At 40.0% G+C, this 21,367-nt stretch overlaps 4 protein-coding genes and 1 pseudogene across 4 annotated transcripts; 3 read left to right on the top strand and 2 right to left on the bottom strand.

The window, feature by feature from the left end:
• Positions 1 to 675: 675 nt before the first annotated feature.
• On the top strand, positions 676 to 4,872 carry LOC135614679 (probable protein phosphatase 2C 78). Its single transcript, XM_065112292.1, has 4 exons — positions 676 to 1,174; positions 1,300 to 1,667; positions 4,034 to 4,270; positions 4,360 to 4,872. The coding sequence occupies exons 1-4, from the start codon at positions 916 to 918 to the stop codon at positions 4,624 to 4,626; spliced, it is 1,131 nt and encodes a 376-aa protein (XP_064968364.1). The 5' UTR covers positions 676 to 915; the 3' UTR covers positions 4,627 to 4,872.
• An 889-nt stretch (positions 4,873 to 5,761) lies between these two features.
• Positions 5,762 to 6,504, top strand: LOC135614682 (peamaclein-like). The gene is made up of 2 exons (XM_065112295.1): positions 5,762 to 6,033; positions 6,105 to 6,504. Exons 1-2 carry the CDS (start codon positions 5,952 to 5,954, stop codon positions 6,296 to 6,298), a joined length of 276 nt encoding a protein of 91 aa, XP_064968367.1. The 5' UTR covers positions 5,762 to 5,951; the 3' UTR covers positions 6,299 to 6,504.
• Positions 6,505 to 6,677: 173 nt separating this feature from the next.
• LOC135614681 (uncharacterized) lies at positions 6,678 to 11,413 on the bottom strand (annotated as a pseudogene).
• A 1,587-nt stretch (positions 11,414 to 13,000) lies between these two features.
• On the top strand, positions 13,001 to 15,440 carry LOC135613473 (cyclin-A3-1-like). Its single transcript, XM_065110503.1, has 8 exons — positions 13,001 to 13,407; positions 13,487 to 13,719; positions 13,840 to 13,915; positions 14,013 to 14,089; positions 14,271 to 14,304; positions 14,419 to 14,568; positions 14,657 to 14,791; positions 14,899 to 15,440. The coding sequence occupies exons 1-8, from the start codon at positions 13,057 to 13,059 to the stop codon at positions 14,968 to 14,970; spliced, it is 1,128 nt and encodes a 375-aa protein (XP_064966575.1). The 5' UTR covers positions 13,001 to 13,056; the 3' UTR covers positions 14,971 to 15,440.
• A 1,194-nt stretch (positions 15,441 to 16,634) lies between these two features.
• Positions 16,635 to 21,047, bottom strand: LOC135614678 (GDP-Man:Man(3)GlcNAc(2)-PP-Dol alpha-1,2-mannosyltransferase-like). The gene is made up of 7 exons (XM_065112291.1): positions 20,704 to 21,047; positions 20,129 to 20,415; positions 19,032 to 19,218; positions 17,950 to 18,018; positions 17,659 to 17,852; positions 17,197 to 17,306; positions 16,635 to 17,114 (listed from the first exon to the last, which is right to left on the bottom strand). Exons 1-7 carry the CDS (start codon positions 21,004 to 21,006, stop codon positions 16,870 to 16,872), a joined length of 1,395 nt encoding a protein of 464 aa, XP_064968363.1. The 5' UTR covers positions 21,007 to 21,047; the 3' UTR covers positions 16,635 to 16,869.
• Between the last annotated feature and the right edge of the window lie 320 nt (positions 21,048 to 21,367).

Here is a 21,367-nt window from a genome sequence, read left to right as displayed (position 1 = left end):
TTATAAAATCCACAAACATGTTTAGATCAACGTTCAATGCGACTATTGCTAAAATCTTTGTACCAATAAGTTAACGAATCAGATATCATATTCGACATAGAAATATAATACATCATTGTCATTTAGTCAACACATCGATCAGCATTTGATAAGATCAATAATATGATAACGATGAGGATGTTAACTCGACATCGACAACCGATAATTTGACTCGAGGCCAATTGTTATCTCATAATAATAATTTTGATGATTCGATATACGATTGTATGACATTTGGATAGTTGAATGATTTATATAATTCATAATATTTATTATAAATATCAGTGTCCTATAATCATAATTTAGTTTAACAAAATTATCAAATTTTTATTAATTAAAAAATAATTATATCATAAAAGAAAAGAAAATGAAAAGCTATGTTCATTTTAATCAAATATATCAAAAATATTAAATTATTTGTATATATATATATATATATATATATAGTATTAATCTACGTTTCTTCTGCTCTCTCAGAAATAGAAATATAATAACGCCATTCCTCGTAGGGAATACGTCAGTGATCATCCATAGCGCCGGTTGACCAAGTCCAATTCCGCTTGTCTCCGCTCAACCGATGTGAAGGCAATAAATTGACCGAAGCCAGAAGACGAGGAGGCCGTCCGCGTTTCTTTTCCTCTTTGCTTAACGCGTTATCCACGCGATCTTTCAGCGCATTCACCGTCAAATACCTCTATTTCGCTACCTCCCTTTCTTCCGTCTCTTCCCACTCTCTCCGTGTTCCAAAATTGCGGTCCAAAGACCTAGCTCGCGCAGAAACGATCCCGACTTTTTGATCATCGGAGCTACCAGCGAGCGCGGAGACGAAGGAGATCGGACCTTTGGTGACCTCGAGATTCTTCGGCGGCGAAGGTGATGCTGCGATCGTGCGTGAGGCCGCTGGAGCGGTGCTTCGGTAGGCTCGGCGGCGGCGATGGGCTGATGTGGCACATGGACCTTAAGCCCCACGCCTCCGGCGAGTTCTCCATAGCAGTCGTCCAGGCCAACAACTCCCTGGAGGACCAGGGCCAGGTGATCACCTCCCCGTCCGCCACCTTCGTCGGGGTCTACGACGGCCACGGCGGCCCTGAGGCGTCTCGCTTCGTCAGCAACCGTCTCTTTCCCCATCTCGATCGTACTTCCCTCCGCCCTGCCCTTCTCATTGTTTCCTTCGTCAAAATCGCATCTTGATGTGCCAATCTGGCCAAAGTTTTGATTTTTTTTTTCTTTTTTTTCTGTTTGTTCTTTCGATTTGGGTAGGGTTCGCTTCGGAGCAAGGGGGTTTGTCGGCGGATGTGATCAAGAAAGCGTTCGACGCGACGGAGGAGGAATTCTTTCATCTGGTGAAGCGGTCATGGCTATCGCGGCCGCAGATCGCGTCGGTGGGATCGTGTTGCCTTGTCGGCGCGATTGCCGGCGACACGCTCTACGTGGCCAATTTGGGGGACTCCAGGGCTGTGCTTGGGCGCCGGGCCTTGGGCAGGAGGACCGTGGTGGCGGAGCGGCTGTCCACCGACCACAACGTCTCGGTAGAGGAAGTCAGGAAGGAGGTCGCCGAGCTGCATCCTGATGATAAGCAGATCGTCGTTCACACCCGTGGCGTCTGGCGGATAAAAGGGATTATTCAGGTGAGGAAATTGCCTTGATTGCACAGAGCACATTGGTGTGAAGGATTAGATGGTTGATATTAGTTTGATTCACGAGAAGCATCCCTAGTGTTCTCTAAATTGATTGATTTCATATTATTGTTCCTTTCTCTTTAGTATGTGGTTCATCAATTCCTCCCTTTAGAATTTTTGCTACACCTCTTAATCATGTCATCTGAATCAGTAAACACTATAAAATTACTCTTTAACAAATAGCTACTTTATTCCATATAGTAGAGATTCATCGTTACCTCAATGCACTAGAGAAGTATACAAAATTTGATTTTTTGTCCTGATGATATCCGTCTTTTGATTCAAACTTTCTTGTCCTCAATATTCAAGTGGCCTTGACATATGGGACGACCGTTGACATTTGATGAAGAGCTATTTCGTCTAAGCAATCATTTGAGCTTGGCATCATTTGTGAATATTGGCTGATTGATTAGTTTCCTAGGGTCAATCATGTGAGCTCTCCATGCGTAATGAAATAGAATTGACTGGTACATGGATCTCAAAATGCCAATCGTTTGCTTATAACCATGGAGATCCATTCATGTCCATGGATGAGTGATGACTTCAAGTAATTGTGCTGGTTTTTTGCAACCTTTGGTCTTGTGCATCAAGTAATTTTTAATTTACTTCTAACTTCCGTAATGAATTATAATACCATAAGGCAGACTACTATTAGGTTTTGTAGCGATTTGGTGGTGCCTAGATAATTGTCCAGATGCCAAAATGATAAGTCTCATGGAAGTGATCTGAGTTTCGAGACGTTTGTACCAGCAATGTATTTGAATTTTTGCTGGTTTTTCTCATTTTGTAATGGTCTTCATCTGAATTGTTTGCTCTTATTCTCCATTTAAGGATGGTTTCCTACCTAAATAAGCTATTTTCAGAATGTAAATCTCCATGGGACATTTATCCTCTAATGTTTTGGAACTACCTTCGACACAAAAGTCCTCTCCTGTGGTTTATTTTCCATTTTCATCTTTGATTTATGGCTGGATCGATAATACTTGTGCATGTGAAGCTCTTCTTTTGTGTGAATTTGTAAGTTTCCTATGTAAAGTATTTTATTTATGTCAGGTCTTTTGTGATCTCATCTTATACATCTTGGGAGGTGACTGAGGGGGTAAAACATTTCAAACATGTCCATTCAAAGTAGAAACTTCCTAATGTGAGCTGTATCATGCGTATTTCTATAAAACGTGAAATGGACTCATGCAGATGCACAGGTTCCTTATGGTAGACATTAGAGAAAATACATACTTTCGGGAGTACATTAGAGAAAATCCATTTAACTTCTTTATTAGTTTCAGTTTATATGGTTTATAATGTCAGTGTTGATTTCATTTGCTATCGTTTAGACAGAACCACCGTGAATTGGATCTCACATGCAATGGCTGAAAATTCCCATACGGATTGCTATCAGTGGTGGAACTTTCATTCCCTTCCCTGATTTTGAATGTGTCATTCTTGTCAGTTTACCTTTTGCTGGATCAACAGAAGGTTTTGCATCATGAATCCTAAGCTTTGCATGTTACACTATATTCCTTAATACTGGTCTCATGATTTACATTTTTATCTGCTGAAAGTGGATAATATTAGTAACTATTATCTTTAAGGTCACTTTTTTATTTTATATATATTTTTCTCTCAAAAGCAAACATGCAGAGCAAAACCCTTCAAAAGCTATTGCTCTAAACTTTTGATCCTAAGGAGACTGCTTTGTTTAAGTTTATTTTCTGTAACATGTCTTCGGTTTTTCTTTGTACAGGCTAGACCACACTTGCTGGCTCCTTTAGTATGGTTAGCTTGCTATTGAGCTTGTATGCTTGTAAAATTTAACTGGAAGAAATAACTGCTGCTTATAGTGTTTATGGTTGTTAATTTAACACAAAACTACTGCAACAATATCTTTGATTACAACATCCAAGAAGTGTCTACCCATATATTGTGAATAACCAATGATCAGCTTTTAAGTAGTTGCTAACTGTGTACTTTTATATGTTGTGTTGTCGTGAGATATGTTGTATCTTTTCTTGGCTTATTTCAAATCTCATTTCTAATTTAAGCTTTTTAATCCCGTCATTGTTGTTTCCTAAATAACATTGGTTTCCCCTTGTAAGGTCTCTAGGTCTATCGGAGACATCTACCTAAAGAAAGTGTACCCATATGTTGTGAATAGCCAATGATCAGATTTTAAGTATTTGCTAAATGTGTAATTTTATATGTTGTGTTGTCGTGAGATCTGTTGTATCTTTGCTTAGCTTATTTCAAACCTCATTTCTAATCTTTTTAATCCCGTCGTTGTTGTGTACTAAATAACATTGGTTTCCCCTTGTAAGGTCTCGAGGTCTATCGGAGACATCTACTTAAAGAAACCTGAGTTCAGTAGGGATCCGCTATTCCATCAATTTGTTTCTCCAGTTCCGTTGAAGAGACCTGTCATCACTGCAGAGCCATCGATTCGGGTCCGAAAGCTTATGCCACATGACTTATTCTTGATATTTGCATCAGACGGACTCTGGGAGCAGTTAAGTGATGAAGCTGCTGTCGAGATAGTATTCAAGAACCCAAGAGCGGTGAGTTCCTTGGCTCACTTTTGCCTTTCTAACATGCTATGTCATGCTTCTTATGGTAATCTTAGTCAATTCTTCACTGGCTCATGCAGGGAATAGCCAAGCGATTGATCCGGGCTGCTCTTAATGAGGCTGCAAGAAAGAGGGAGATGAGATATGATGATATAAAACGGATTGGAAAGGGTATAAGGCGCCACTTCCACGACGACATCACCGTAATAGTGATTTTTCTTGATCAGAACCATCAAGGCGTTCATTCAAAGATCAAAGGTAGCATATATGACTGCACTACGGCACCTGTTGACATCTTCTCCTTGAATGCGGATGAACCAGGCGACCCTGTCCGACGAGTCGAATAGATACTATTCTGAGGTTTTCCGGTACAACTGCAGCATACATCAATTTCACCGATGATCTAACAGTAGTTGAATAAGATGGGATTTTGAATAAAAGGTCAATGGGGATGGTGTACATAGAAGGAGTCAAGACGACCTTGTCAAAATTTTGCCGCGCATCATTGCCTGTTCTCTTCTGTTTCTCCGTGGTTTTCTTGAAAGATTGTACATTGAATTGGTTGTTTCAAAGATGCTACTAGCTATCTTCAACTATTGTTGAGTGCTTCTTATGCATCTTCTGTGTTAATTAATATTCGACTTAACCACCATTTTAATTATTATTTTTTATCTATGGAAAATGTCACTACAAATGTTGGAATCTAAAACTAAATGTCTCCCTCTGAGAAGATCCAAATGTTCTGAAATATTTGTGGTATGATATTTTTCACATATTTTTCAAAATAAGTTCATTTTCTTTCACATTATTATATATTTCTTGAAACATATCAGTCGTTTTCAGATATATAAAATCAGCAACAAAGTTTGGTAGAGAGATAACTTTGAAATTTTCACTTCAGCATATGCTATATCGGAAACCAAACTTGGATGCGATTTCTAATCCAATAAAATTCAGGGTAAACCCTTTTTAATCATAAAACCAATAAAAGAGAAAAAGAAACTTGGATATGATCGAAGGAAAGAAGCATTTTACCTTCTTCGAAAGAAGGCATAGGAAAGATGATGGCCTCATAAATGCCGTAATTTCGACGTACGGTGTCATCCCAACTTATCCATCAGAGCAATGAGAAGAGAGAAGGAAGGTCTACTGATGAGTGAAGAAGGGAGACAAGATCGAGTAAGCTGTTCTATATCAGAAGGCAATTGCTTTGACCATCCACCCTATATAATTCCATTCCATATGAAGACTTCCCATATCAATGGTCTATGAGCTGAATGAAAGCTATCCAAATTAATGCAAGGAATGAATGAGCAAATAGTATGAGTGACGTCCAACTGAGCTTACCAAGATCTGCGGGTTCATCCCAGAGATGTGCAAATCCAAACAAAGTAGATTCGAAGGCAAGCAAAGTCATCCACATTCTTCTTGATATCTTCCTTTCGAGAGAAGCGTGCAGCAACCGGCGATCAGTGCACCTCGATGAGGCCGCCTACCCCACTCTCCACAACAGCACTGCATCCCTCCACTTCCCCTACTGTTGTGATCCCATGATGAAGCCATTGCCGATCGGATGCCAGCTCAAACCTCATCATCTACTCCTCACCAACGACGTTTCCCACTCTCCTATAAATCACCAGACCCACCCTATCTTTCTGCACCGTGAGCAGTCATGAAGCCCCTCTACTCCATCTTAGCTCTTCTCCTCGTCCTCTTCGCCTCTTCCTGCCTCCAAGTCACCATGGCAGGCTCAGGTAATCGTAGACGAGCCTTGTTTGCTTTGCTCTGTTCATGCCGTTGCGCTAAATCGTTTGCGTGGTTGCAGCGTTCTGCGAGTCCAAGTGCAAGGTGAGGTGCTCCAAGGCGAGCGTTCGGGACCGGTGCCTCAAGTACTGCGGGCTGTGCTGCGAGCAGTGCCGGTGCGTGCCATCGGGAACGTACGGACACAAAGATGAGTGCCCCTGTTACAGGGACAAGTACACAGGCAGTGGGAAGAGGAGGCGACCCAAGTGTCCTTGATCGAACACCTTTGCGGCATCTCCGTATCTTTCGATACTTCTCTGCCTCTCCTCCTGCCAAAGGTATTTTGGCTATAGTGGATGGATTATGATGAGATATACGTATATACGGATATGTTGTGTGTGCGTTTATATATACATAAAAAAGAGAGTGATATGTTGTCCATATATTTCATATAAATAAATATTAAAAAAAGCTTTCCACAAGTATAAAATGAAACAAAAGTTTGGAACATCGCAATGTATATATTTCTTCAGGAAAAGCTTGAATCAAATCTCAGTCAAATGGTGGAAGAAGGTCCTCAGAAAGCTGCAAAAGTTTGACCTTGGGAAGATCCACAGATGAAAATTTCCAATCAAGAGGCAGGCATTTCCAGATGGGTCGAAACAGATGAAATCTTCTTTTCACAGAACAGAATTCATAGGTTATGGTACAGAAAGATCAATTGGTCGAGAAAGCGTAGTCGATCTTACAGAATTGTGCTCTCTCACAACATAAACAGACACTGAATTATTTCAAGGACCAAAAAATTCGACGTTATCATCTCGTATCTTGTGTTTCAGCAACAGGCCGCAGAGAAAATGGCTTAACATTTGCAAAAACGATCAGGGCGGGCATCGTCTACAACAATTTTTCGGCAATCTGGATAGCTTTTCGGGCTGCTCCTTTACGTATCTGATATCAGCAGACGAATATGTCCAACCTGTAGTGAAACTTTGATCAGTACATGGTATTCTATTTTTGTGAAGGTCGAAGATAATAATAGTAGCAGCAATCACTCGGATTTTTTGACAAAATGGAGCGTATTACCCGAGGTTGCCATCTTGAGATAGGTCCTGACATATGCGACCCACCGCCACATCATTTTTGTTGGATACCTGCAGTAAGGAGATCTCATCTCTGATTTAAATCATCAGCAAGGATTCAAATGGAGTGCAAAGGTGATGTGCAGTGATATTTGGATGGAAGTGCAATCAGTAGCAAATTTTATTCGTGGATTCTCCCAGTTTTAACATTAGTAAATGATAAAGGAAAAAAACTAACATCCAGTGGTGTAGGGAAGTGATTGGATTCACGGTCATCGACAACCACCACACCAGCAGCTCCCTCCAGAATGCGTCTAGCGGTATCCTATACATTCAAATTAGGTCAATAACAATTAAATGATTAAGTGCAAATGATAAAACCTGTCATCTAACAAAGCACTCAGTTTGAGATTGCCTTGTAACAACAGTCAGCTTCAAATTCTTGTCCTTGCCAACAAATGCTATATTTGTGCATACACATTTAGTAGTTATGCATATATATACTTCTAATCCTGAAGGTTGAGATTGCCTTCAGTTTGAGATTTCCTTGTAACAACAGTCAGCTTCAAATTATTGTCCTTGCCAACAAATGCTATATTTGTGCATACACATTTAGTAGTTATGCATATATATACTTCTAATCCTGAAGGTATACCTAAACACATCTATTCCAGTCAGTAGGTTTGACTATGATTCATGACCAAATTGAAGAGCATTTCATGTTAAACAACCTCCAAAATAGTGCCAACGGAATAACTTAAAAGAGCAAGAGATTGTAATGCTCACACTATATGCATCTTTGCACTCAGATTCACACAAATCAGGAACAGTGTTGATGATGATCAGAATATGGCATATTCCTTAATGATTTAACTGGTGAGGTTACTGGTTGGACAACTTGCTAGTTTCATTGGAAGTATTTTATGTCACTACAAAAATCAAGAATGACACTGATTATGGTTAACGTCATGGCATCCTTCCTTAAGCTCTTCGGATCAACGGTTGGAGAGCTTGCTCGTTTTACTTTCAAAAACCTTTCCTTTCCGAAACTAGGAAGTATTCACCATGCATATCAACAGAGAAATAATGATTCTCTAATAATACAAATGTATGCCTTAGAGACTTGTTCAAGAAACCAATAGATCTAGAAGTCCGAGTTAGCCAGACCAGCTGCACTTCTTTACCACAACCATACTAGATAAATATGACTTAGAGGTTCACAAATTATAGTGGAATTTTCTTCACTATGTTGTCTTTCTTTCTATGCATGTTACTCCAACTGACTTCGTAAAGTGGCTTTTCGATTTGGAGGTTCACATTCTCAGCATGTGCATGCATCACAGGAACTCGTATGCAAGTTGCAGTCACTTTGACATCCATGTCATTCTGGAGAATGGTATGCTTGGAAAATAAGGTGATCAAATATTTAATTAATACAAATCAAAGAAATTTGAGAAAAAAACTGAATACTTATAACAATTGATATGCAATTACCCAAAATTTTCTTGTTTCCTTAACCAATTTCATTTCCTCCTCATTATAGCCATTAGAAAAAACTGCTGCATTGTGTGAGAACAGATTCAATGCAAACTGCACAAAGTGAGACTTAGAAGCATTAAAACTTAATCATTTCTCTGATCATGTCTTCAGATCAAGGTGGCATAAAGATTTTACAAGTAGGTTGTGTGCCTTCCAAGATCTATAAAGTAACATAAGAAGAGTGTACATAAGGCTATCAGTTACAAGATGATTAGGTAAAGTAATAAAGAAAAGAACACAAAAACACCTCATGAGTCTGCTGCATAGGCTCTTCCATCACTGCAGTGCCTGCACCGCTGGCTGCCTGATAGGTGCTGACAACCATCCTGACCACCTGCAGGATGCAGAAAGTCAAGCCGAAAAATATTAGGATGCATTATTCTTCCTGATCTTCAAAGAACGTTGTCTTAGCGATGTGAAAATGGATGCAGATTCCAATGACTGAAAGAGATATTATAATTTGTAAGTCTATCAAACTCAGGTAACCCTATAAGTGCTGCATATTCAAAATATTAAAGGTTCTGGTGACATTCATAAACAAACTTCAATTGAGTTTAATAACCAGCAGGAAACCTTGAAGCCATGGCAAAATCAAACCTCTTCACGTTCATAGGAAGCTTGACAAAGAAAACTGAGGAAAGATCAGCATAGTATGCCCGAAAAATAAAATATCCTTTCATGATCAGCTTATGATTAATCGCATGCATCAGGTCCACAAGATATGAAAAACCAGAAACCAATCATGCAGTCAAGATTAATTTTTTTATGTAAACTTGATTACATCATTTGTACATGCAGTCAAGATTAAATGATGTACATCTTGTTCATTTGTACAAGCAAGTGAAAGCAGAAAAATTCACTCAGAATTTATTTACAATAAAGCTCTATAAATAATCAGGCGAACAGCATGTACAGAGACGACCATTCATCGCTTGTACACTAGCTTTCATAAGAGCACTGAAATTTAGCTAGTGAATTATCTTTACCCATATACAATTATATATCCACCACATGCAGGGTTTAACCACTTACAGCTTACAGTAAGACCTAAACATGGACCAATAATTATAATTTCTATCATGAATATTTTGTAATAGATCTAGGGCACATGAGTTAGTGTTCACCCCATAAGAACATCGAGTCTATGTCAAAAGGAGATCAAAATCTTTTAGCGCCTAATGTTTAAGAAGAATAGTCAACTTTTGAATGCATAATATAAGTATTAAAAAATGAATTTGTATATGAACTGATCACATATTGTGCTTCCAAATTCTAGTGCACCATAATTACATTACGTTAAAGTCTATATTCAAAATAAACCAACTATGAATAAATAAAAACAATGTTGTCATTTGTAACACTTTGATTAGTCTCACACCGAAAGCGGGCAAGACCAAGATTGACTTAAGGGTCTGATGAGTGTTGATAGGCTAGTTATCCCATTAGGCCAGGCCCTGACAATTTGTATCAAAACTATCTTAAAATTGAGATATGGTAAAGGAGCTCGAGTTAGAGGACTCGTCATGGCGTGGAGTCACCACTGGATTATGACTCGCATACACCATGCTAAGGTTTGGTATGGGCTATGTTGGGTCTTGATAAGGATGTCAAGTCCTTAATTGGAGGAGATCGAAAGTAGATAATATCAAGATTTGACTTATAAGAGTATGATATGTGTACTATTATTAATTTAAGTCTAAGCATTTTGGGCAATGCTTTGGGAACCAAACGATGATGGGTGTACTACCTATTAACCTACATCTACGTCTAAGCATTATGAGCAATAGTTGGGAGCCTAACGAAATTGATAAGCCGGTTATCCCGGGTCGTGACACCATTCCTATAAATCCTTGTTATTTGTTCCATCAAGGTAGATATCCATTCAATCAGGATATACAAATAATTAGCATCTTATAATTCCCATTTCTGATGTTGATTATGAGCAAAGATAAATGTGGCTTGCTAGTTCATAGCTAAGACCACAAAGAATGAACAAGATACAAACGAATGGAAGACGAAGCATGACCGGCAGCGAAAAAGCCACACCAAGATTAGATTTTGATGAAGAGTGATAACCTTCGCATGGCGATGGAGGGGCGTAGCAGCCATCAAACAGACAATGGTGGAGCAATTAGGATTCGCAATGAGCGCCCCCCTTCCCCGATCTCCCTTGTAGCTTTATATGGGCCATGGCCTCCGGGTTCACCTCCGGGATCACAAGCGGCACCTCGGGGACCATCCATCCGAAACGCCGAACTATTGTCCACCACGATCGATCCCCGCTCGACCGCCATCAGGCCGAGCTCCTTGCTGATCGACCAGCCGGCGCTGAACAGGGAGATGTCGATCCCGTCGAAGCTCTCCGGACCGAGCTCCTCCACGGTATACTCGCGGTCCTCGAAGGTGAGGCGCTTCCCGGCGGACCGGCGGCTGGCGAGCAGGCGGATGTTCCGGTAGGGGAAGTCGCGGTCGGAAAAGACCCGGAGGAACTCCTGGCCGACGGTGCCTGTCACGCCCACCACCGCCACAGAGGGTCCATCCTCCCGGAGGCCCATGTGGACGGTGGTGGTGACCGGGGGAATGCGGACTCGGCTTCTGCTAGGCTTGGCGAAAGGAAGCGAGAGGGAAGGGGGAGGAGAACGGGGAGAAGAGGTGGTGGCGTTCAGCGGAGGTCGTTGCCTGCACTGTGGCTCGTTCGGGGCGGCGGGTTCGGCAGCGCAGACGGAGAGATGGAGGTGGAGGTAACTGCACCGCGCGTTGAAGGTTTCCGGTCACTTCGGTCTCGGGGAAACGCGGCCTGCAGATACCGTGAAGAACTGACAACCGATAACGCCGTGAGTTAGGCCGGTGAGCATTAAACCAAATCCAACGTACCTGATTCATTATATATATATATATATATATATATATATATATATATATAATATGGGATAACTCACTCATTAATGTTAATAAACTTAAACCATCATTCCAAAATATCTAAGTTCAAATTAACAATAATATATTCATCACTCTCTCATAAATCAATATTATTTTTTTATCCATCCTAATATGAGAATAAATTAAGATATTATATCGTTATAAAAGAAAGTATACTTTATCATTCAATTTAAGAGAGAATATCAAGATATTAACTTACTATATCCAAAAATAAATAAATAAAATATTTAATTAATAAAATAATATGATTACATATAATATTGCTTGCATAATAAGTTTGGTCATAAGTTTACTTTTGACTGGAGCCACAATAAGATAATCTTATCTTCGAAGGGTCATAAAATTAATATGGGATGAATCTATGATTATTCCTCATGCTAACCTGCAAGCGAGATAACTCGATCGATACATATATCAATATTTGGTTGATAAGTTCAATTTTATATAATTAATAGCAATATGATCTAACCAGATAATTGACTCATTAATTTTGTTAAACCTAAATCACTAGTTTGAAATATTTAAACATAAATTATTATATTCTTATAAGTTAATATAAATTTTTGTTACTTTCAATACGTTAAAGTAAAGTGTTACAATATCGTCTCATTTAACGGCTAGCCTTTCATCATAGCTCAATACTTACTAAATCGACTTTATTATAATTATCATATAATAATTGACTAACTTTATTAAGTCTAAAGTATTAGCTTAAGAAAAAATTAAAAATGATTTAATCATAGTATACTTAAAATCCGTTTATCAAATGTTACTCTTTAAATGCTCATACGATAAATTTATATATAAAACATTAGAGTGATGATGTATCTATCATAAGTATTTATCAAAAAATTAAAATCTTATTCGATGTTTTTTTTTACTTATTAATATTTATAAAGAATTATCCTCACGCTACAGCTGTTGAGTAGCGAGACAATCTTGCCCACACGTCAATGGTAGGATGAATCCATCCTTACTTCCGGTGTAAGAACATGGCCAGGGTCGAGAACCAATCAACGGGTGTGGCGCGGACCGATCTCAATCCGATTGGACCGGGTTCAATCAATCGAGCTCCTTCAACGGTCCATAACCCGAGACGTAACGCCGTTTGCAAAGACCATACCCTGGTCACGTGCGACGGCCGCCACTTGAGATGCCGAAAGCGGTTCGAGGGACCGATCCCGCCGCGAGCCGCTCCCAAATTTTCCCGTCTCCCCCAAACCCTCGATTCGAACTTTCGAATACGATACGAATCCCCGCGAACCGCCGACCCCTCCCTCCTCCGGTTCCCCCTTCTCTTTCTTATTTTCGGGAATCGCTTCAAAAAATGGCGGACTTCCTTCCCCCCGTCGCACTTCCACTCGTCACCTCCTATATACAAGAACCCCCAACCCCTTCTCTCCGCCTCTCACCCCCCCCCCCCAACCCCAAACCTACAGCCAGGCATAGAGAGAGCGAGAGGGGTCGGGATCCATGGCGGATAAGGAGAACTGCGCCCCTCGCCTCACCCGCGCGGCCGCCAAAAGGGCCGCCTCCGCTCAAGTCCCCAGTCCCCCCGCCCAGCCGCCGGCCAAGAGGAAGCGCGTGGCCCTCAGCGAGCTCCCCACCCTCTCCAATGTCGTCACCCTCGCCACGGCGGACCCCTCCACCCCTCCCCCTTCTAAGCTTAAATCGAAGCCCAGGAAGAAGGTGGAGGAGTCGGATGACCGGGAACTTGCTCGGGTTGAAGTTGCTACCTCGTCGGATGGTGGCTCCGACATTGATGATCCGCAGATGTGTGCGCATTATGCGTCTGATATCTATCAGTACCTCAGATCAATGGAGGTTTGTCTTCGATTAGGGGTTTTTTGGGGGGTAAAGATGTGGCCTTTTGGTTATGGTGTTTCTTTCGTGGGGTCTTTAGGTGGAGGCAAAGCGGAGGCCTTTGGCGAAGTACATGGAGACGGTTCAGAGCGATGTCACCGCCAATATGAGGAGCATTCTTGTGGATTGGCTGGTCGAGGTGGCGGAGGAATACAAGCTGGTCTCTGATACCCTACACCTCACCATCTCGTACATTGATCGGTTCCTTTCGTTCAATGCGATCAACAGGCAACGACTGCAGCTCCTGGGGGTGTCCTCCATGCTCATTGCTTCGTACGTTCTGATGCGCTTTTCTTTGGTGAAATGATGAGCTCTGTTATTCCCTCCATTGTACTTGGGGTTGCATTTGATTTCTTCTGATTAAAGTTCTTGGCTTGGCCTCAACCAATGCAGGAAATATGAAGAGATTAGCCCACCTAATGTGGAAGATTTCTGTTATATCACGGATAATACGTACACAAAGCAAGAGGTAGCTTTTGTTCATCTCTTCTTCGATCTGTTGCTTCTATCATCTCAATCGGAGCATATTGATGACTATTTGCCCCCTTCTTACCTTTGTCCATTAGGTGGTGAAAATGGAGAGTGACATCCTAAAGTTTCTGAAGTTTGAGATGGGCAATCCCACCATCAAGACTTTCCTGAGGTATGGTATCTTGCGCCCCTTCTGATGCCCACTTAGCACGAAACTTTTCATTACATCTCCCCATGACAGTGCCAAACAAAATGGTGATCGTAAAGAACGAGACTTGTCATGTGACATTGTACAGTGTAATCATATGGTGATTGAGTACTCCCTAATTAAAGCTACTATTTCATTATTATAGGCGATTCATACAGGCAGGTCAAGAAGATGGCAAAGTGAGTGTTTGTTCTTCTTTCATGCAAGTGTTTTCTTCTTTCCCCCTTTGATTATTTAGTACTGAAGTGTGGAATTATAGCTTCATCGCTTATGGTTTGCTTGACTTGAAACAGTACTCAAATCTGCAATTTGAGTTCTTGGGAAGCTACCTTGCGGAGTTGAGTTTGCTGGACTATGGCTGTGTTCAGTTCTTGCCATCAGTAATTGCAGCTTCTGCTGTTTTTGTTGCTAGATTCACACTTGATCCCAAAAGCAATCCTTGGGTAAGTCATTTTTACTTGAAAATATTGGTTTGTAAGCATATTATTGTATGCTTATCTTTGAGATGTTAAACATTCCTTTACTTTGCAGAACAAAAGATTGAAAGAGTGTACTGGTTATAATGTGTCTGATCTGAAGGAGTGCATTCATGCCATACTTGACTTACAGTTGAACAAAAAGGCATCCACCTTGTTGTCTATCAGAGATAAATACAAGCAGCACAGGGTAAATTTATCTTTCGTACCAGAGAGAATTTTTTTTGTATAGATATTACTATGACAATCTTTGTCCTTGTTGCATCTATCTGAACTTTGCCTTCTTCATTCTGACAGTTCAAGTGTGTGCCATCCTTGGTTCCTCCCACTGAGATTCCTGCAATCTACTTCAATGATCCCAAGTTGTAGTTTTCTGGGAAGAGTCATCGTGACTTTGTAGTAAATGAGATCCCTCCCTTGAATGTGAAGGAACATGAGACTTCAATCTGGCTTCTCCTGAGGATAACTCTGAAGCGCTCTGGATGTATCTAATGTCTTAATCAAAACATTGTGGACCTGATGCTCAAGAAGGCATCGAAACTTGCTGACTGCAGTTTTGCTGATGAAAAATACATGCTTTTTTGGAGGTAGGAAGAACAGACTTATGCTCAAGTTTTACCATGTAGGAACATAGGAAATACTGTGTATTCTTGTTCTCACATGACTTTGAAGACATGTAAGGTGCATATGGGTTGCTCATTTTGTTCAGGTTGAGCAGATGAAGTTTGAGAATTTGCAATTAATATCAAAATATTTTGATTATGTCCTTGTGTGTGTGTATGTGTGTGTCTGTGTGTATATGTGTGTATGTATATTCTCATTGGCTCGGATCTCTTTTATCATTTTGTCATGTGAGGTACATATTTAGTTGCTTTGCTTGAAGGTTGATTTCATAAAATAAGTGAGTAAAAAATTACTGTAAGCCTTGTTATGTTATCTGGTTGCTTATGGCTTTATGGTTGTAGTTGATGGTGATTGATTCCTATAGCAGGTAGAGTCTGTAGACATCTAGCTTTTGGATGATTTATTAGAATGTCTTGTCTCCAATGTGGCCCCAAAATGAGGGTACATCTTATTAAGGACAATCATCTGATAAGGTCAGCTAGTACAACTACAGACAAAGGAACCATAGTTTCCTCACTTATTTCACAAAATAACTGAGGAAACCATGATCTTGTATATCTAAAAGCATTTCATCTTTTGTAAGTTTAGTGTGCTTGAAAGCCATGGCATCACAGGTAGTAGTTTCTTCCCTACAATTCACCACTGCTAATTTGGATGTCCTTGATGCACTAAATGTGCAATCAAATATATATCATGTATGAAACCATAGAACATTCAATATGAGCATCATTGTCAAGAGATTTTGTAGTGCAAATTGAGATTTTGCATTTATAATGAAATTGTTTTAACCATTAGATGATGCTATCAAGAACTGGCAAATGAGACAAGAATGATACCTATCTCATCTCTAAGTTAGCTTTTAGATCTCATTGACAGTGGTAATTAACTTGATATTGTAGGTGGTGTCTGGTTAATTATAGATGATTTCCCAGGCTCAAAAAGTTTGTATTTGAAAGGAGTCAACGATAAGTTTTATGAAAGGAGTAAAAAGTTCTGCTTCCTAATGAAAATATCACATCAACACCAAATTCCAATGAAAGTATTCTCCAAATATAGAATATTCTTGCTAACCTCAGATACCTTCCCATCAAATATATTTAAATTTGAACATTAAGGGATCTCGTCAAAAATACCCTCGATGCTAGTCTCGCACGTCCAAATCACTCAAGCTGAGACCACAAGAACCAAAATCAGAAGATTGAAATCGGGTCTGTAGATGCAAAAATGACATGACTGGAATAAGACTGCCTGCTGAAGAAGAGATGATATGGATGTGAAGTCTGCAATAATTCCAACAAGCTACATCAAAAAACCAGAATACCTGAAAGAACACAGGATTGTCAACATGCAGCTGCTATTTTGCTTCAGGCAAATTATACTACATCAACTGCAGCTGAAGCACAAAAGACTTGAGAAGAACAGAACTGTTGCTTTTATCCTCTGTGTAACTTCCAATTGCTAAGAATGTTTAACTAATAGTCATGGCAATTACAATGTTTAACTATGAAGTTACAGGATTTGTCAAAAGAAAAGAAAACTTATCATATGTAACATAATTATCATGTGGACCATGACACAATTTGAAGACACCTCTCTTATGGGAAAGAAAACCAAGTAAAAACACGTAAGCCAATCGGTCTGAGTTCATGAAGCTTTGGGTGCTAGGATAGGCTGAACTGCAGCCTCAAAGTCCTCAAAGAACTTTTGCTCTGAGAACCTTTGAGCTCGCTTTCTAGCAGCTGCGGCTATTGCAAGCCTTTCTGGCTCTGGCATCTTAAGTACCTTGAGAATAGCTTCAGCGTATTCCTCTTTGCTTGAAGCTAGAAAACCTGTTCGATGTCCGCCTTCATTTAACACTATATCCATCTTGGGACCTGCTGAATTATGGGCTGAATGGGAAGCACAATATTGTCAGTGGAACACACACCTTGCTCTGGGTAAACAGTATGATGAGAGCTTATATGCACTAACCAATTGGTATCACACCGGCTGCCATGTACTCTACAATGCTAATTCCAAAATGCTCATCTATCATGGAGTGGAGTCCTGCAACAGCACCTCCCAGAAGCTGGACTAGGTCCCTGTTTCAGTAAACAGCTCAAAGATACCTTGTGTCAATATGTCAAACAATAAATGAAATTATAATTTATGCACCAAAGATAGCATTAAGGCAATGCACTTAAGAGCATTAAGAAAATGTATTTCACATTCCTCTCAAAAGGGACTAAACATAAAAGTGCAGGCGTAAGCATTCAAAGTATAGTAACACAAAGAGCATAGACTGTTAATAAAATATAGTACAAACAAATCTAGAGACTAAAAAGAGAATCCAAAACTTGAGATTGCCTAGCAACTAGGAATGATCAATAGTGCATGCCAAATACCATGTTCTGAAAAGAAATGAATTTAAACAAGCAGTGATGCAAATCAAACCTATACATAACATCCCTGTGGAACTCCACATAGTCATCAATACTTAGTTCCTTGGATCTGTGTTTGAGCTTCTGCAATCTTTCTTCATCCTGCTTATTTCGACAACTACCCACAAATAGGAGCTTTGGTCTAGGCAAGTCCTGGTCCAGTCTTCTAACAGCAAGTGAAAATGCCTCCAGCTGAAGGCCATGGGCCTTCACAAGAACCAAGTTGTACAAGAAATATTTCAGTATCAACCAATCATATGACTACTTGATGCATGCAAGTGATGAGAGCATTTACAAAAATTACCTTCTCCGGGCGAAATTGGGCAACGGATATAATCACAGGACTTCTAACTGGCCTTTCCAGTGGAAGCAACTGCTTGGACATTCAGGAGATTTTGTCATCAATGAGAGTAAAATGAATCTCTGCCAGTGAATGACTTTGTGAAGCTAGAAGATGGAAATAACTTGCTTGACATGCCCAAATTGCTAATTTTTTAAAAAAACAATTGCAGGTAACAAGACACATTTAGTTAAAAGGTGAAACATGAAAATTTTCAAAACATCCAAAGTTCACACAAAATTAGGCTGTGATGCATTTGACACTTGATTATTGTTCTTTGGCTCAACATAACTGTGCAGAGTAAATTCACGATATATAAATGCTTGTTTTTCCCCTTCATTTTCATTAATGTCTAGTTTTAGGAAGTTAGAAAGAGTCTCCTGGTTACACAATCTTAAACTGCAGAATGATGTTGGTCTTTCAATGTGTCACCTATAGGTTCCTTTCATGTCAAATTGCTTTGGCCAGAAATCCACACCAACCGACTGAAAACTTTTGTCAAATCCCCAAGGAGATTTTTGAAGTTCAATTGGGACATAATGTCAATCACATATTGAGGAGGAAGAACTATAATATGAATTCCACAGGAGTAAGAAAGATTTATTAGAATATCACTCCCCACAAATGTATTCTAGATTGACATGCTTATGTCAATCACTTAAAACATGATTGCCACACACAATAGTTGAATCTTCACCGAAGAGGGCATACCGAATGCAGGAGGCTCCGGCCAATGCGGGGTCTGAGAAGGGTCAATGTACGCAGCCTTACCTTTAAATATTTAAAGAAGTTGTTCCCATGACAATAGTTGAATCTTCACTATCAATACAAAATTTACCATGAAATAAGGATCTTAGTGACTAAATTATCTATTACTTGTTCATTTACGTTCTTACCTATAAACTTCAATGAACAAAAAAAATGTTTTGCAACAGAAAAACTTGTTAAGTCAAACTTATACTGGCATTAGAAGATCCAGAAGTTAAAAGATAACAGAGGATTAGAGAAGCTTGGAAAAAATAAGCAGAACCTGAGAAATTATATACCTGAAGAGATGAAGTATCACAGGGAGGGTATACTCTCTTAATGCGTCGAGGAATTTTCCACAGACTCTCTATATGTGATCTGGTCCATGAGGAGTTCACCATTGCAAGATGTGCAGAAGATCCCACCAACCCATACAACCAACTGAATAATGTATAGTACACAACCTTACACCGGGATAGCAGCATGCTGCCTCACAAGCAAAAAAAAAAAAAGATGATTAGTTGCATCAAAGGAAAAAAAAATTGCTGCTCAAACCATTTCTTAGAGAACCCTGTAAATTATATATTAAAATTTTTAGATTAGTACCCACATGATCCTTTGGACACAACTAATTCTTGTTTTCCACTCCCGTGGATGAGGTCATAATATTGATACTCATGTTTCAAAGGATCATGTGGGTACTAATCTAAAAATTTTAATATATAATTTACAGGATCATGTGAGTACTGCCACCTAAAGACTAGGAAAGTTTTTATATAATGGACACAACTAATTCTTGTTTTCCACTCCCGTGGATGAGGTCATAATATTGATACTCATGTTTCGTTGTATAAAAACTTTCCTAGTCTTTAGGTGGCAGTAATGGATGCAAACACATGACCTGCTTACATCACAAAATAATTACTGGGGAAAAGCATGATATGGAGTAAAAGAAACAAATGACCAAGTTCTTCATAACATGCTCATAGTTGCTAAAAATACTCTCAATGCTGTTAAATAAATCATGTCATTTCATCATGCAGTTCCTAGACAATAATCGTAGTGGATAAACTGGAACTTGTGCATCCAGATTCAGTGCTGAAAGTGTGGGCATCAACAAAAGATCTTTGGGATCATTAAGCATCATTACCAAAAACAACAACTTGCAAATGAAACTGTAGGATGATACTTTTTGTAAACCAACATAAGCTTACAATTAGCATAGGACACCAAATGCACAGATATGGTTAATACTAGCTCATGAACAAGATCAAGGACAATGTTCTAAGATGAACTAATTCTTATATACAACTACAACTTATAAAAATTAAAGATATAGGACGCGACTTCATCAACTATCAACTCAAGATACTTCATGGCTCATATGCAAAAATACCTGCTGGCAATTAGAGCATCATTATTATACATTGAGCTTTGCTGGAGAACACGAGAAACCATATCCGAACTGATGGTTGGATAATGAGTATAGCAAATAACTTTACACCCAAAAATCCGAGCAAGCGGGTATGTAAAAGCATAGCCACTAGTATCAAAATAGAACTGAGGCGTGAATTTGCGGAGAGCTTCCCATGAAAGATACACTGAACCAAGACTTTGTCCAATCATAGTAAAATGAGGATATGTGTGTTCTTCAATCCACTTCCTTCTATACAAACGGACAACCTAAAAGTGCAAATTGGGGATTTAATAAAAAAGATGTAATTAACCTTTAATGAGAAAAACAAAAACCAGCTAAAGTTACACAGAATTGACCTTTCCTTCTTATGAAATCTAGACCAGGAATTTTAAGCACTTGAAAAGCAACTTATGTAACGACAACAACTACTATGAATTCACTATATTTTTTAATTTCATTGCTCGAAAGTAAAAGCACTAAGCAGCACAACATCCTGACCAATTTCACAACATAAGATACTAGTCATGCTGTCATAAAGAGGGAACAGGGGCTACCTGAGGGGGGCGAAGCAGCTTGACACCGAACCGATCGAGGGCGCGGGCGGACAGGCTCTGAGGGGAGGCGTCGTCACCAGTGAAGACGGCGCAGTCGAGATCGGGGTTCTCCTCCTGCACGGCCTTGACGGCGCACCACAGGACCCTCTCCCCGCCGCCGCCGTCAATGGTGTAGGGATGGAAGAAACCCGCCGCCCTCCGCCTCCCCCGTCGTCCCGAGATCACCGCTGCGGCGGCGGAGAAGACCAATAGGGACAGAAGGGAAGAGGTTAAGGTAGACAACAGGATTGCCCAAAGCGCCATTTTGGTCGCGCTTCGATCGCGCTTCGATCGCGCTTCGACAAACTTCGCTGCTGGGTTTGGGTTCTTGTATACGTCAACCGGTCACGTAGCTCGTGACCGGTTACAGCCGGTGACCCACCGCATTGGTTATCTGGTTGCTTATGGCTTTATGGTTGTAGTTGATGGTGATTGATTCCTATAGCAGGTAGAGTCTGTGGACATCCAGCTCTTGGATGATCTATTAGAACGTCTTGTCTACAATGTGGCCCCTAAATGAGGGTACATCTTATTAAGGACAATCATCTGATAGGGTCAGCTGGTACAACTACAGGCAAAGGAACAATAGTTTCCTCACTCATTTAACAAAATAAGTGAGGAAACC

The sequence above is a fragment of the Musa acuminata genome, chromosome BXJ2-6 (genome assembly GCF_036884655.1).
Source record: "Musa acuminata AAA Group cultivar baxijiao chromosome BXJ2-6, Cavendish_Baxijiao_AAA, whole genome shotgun sequence".
In the NCBI taxonomy this organism is placed as follows: Eukaryota; Viridiplantae; Streptophyta; class Magnoliopsida; order Zingiberales; family Musaceae; genus Musa; species Musa acuminata.
Note: the sequence above shows the minus strand (reverse complement) of the source record. Positions and strands in the feature narration are given on the sequence as shown.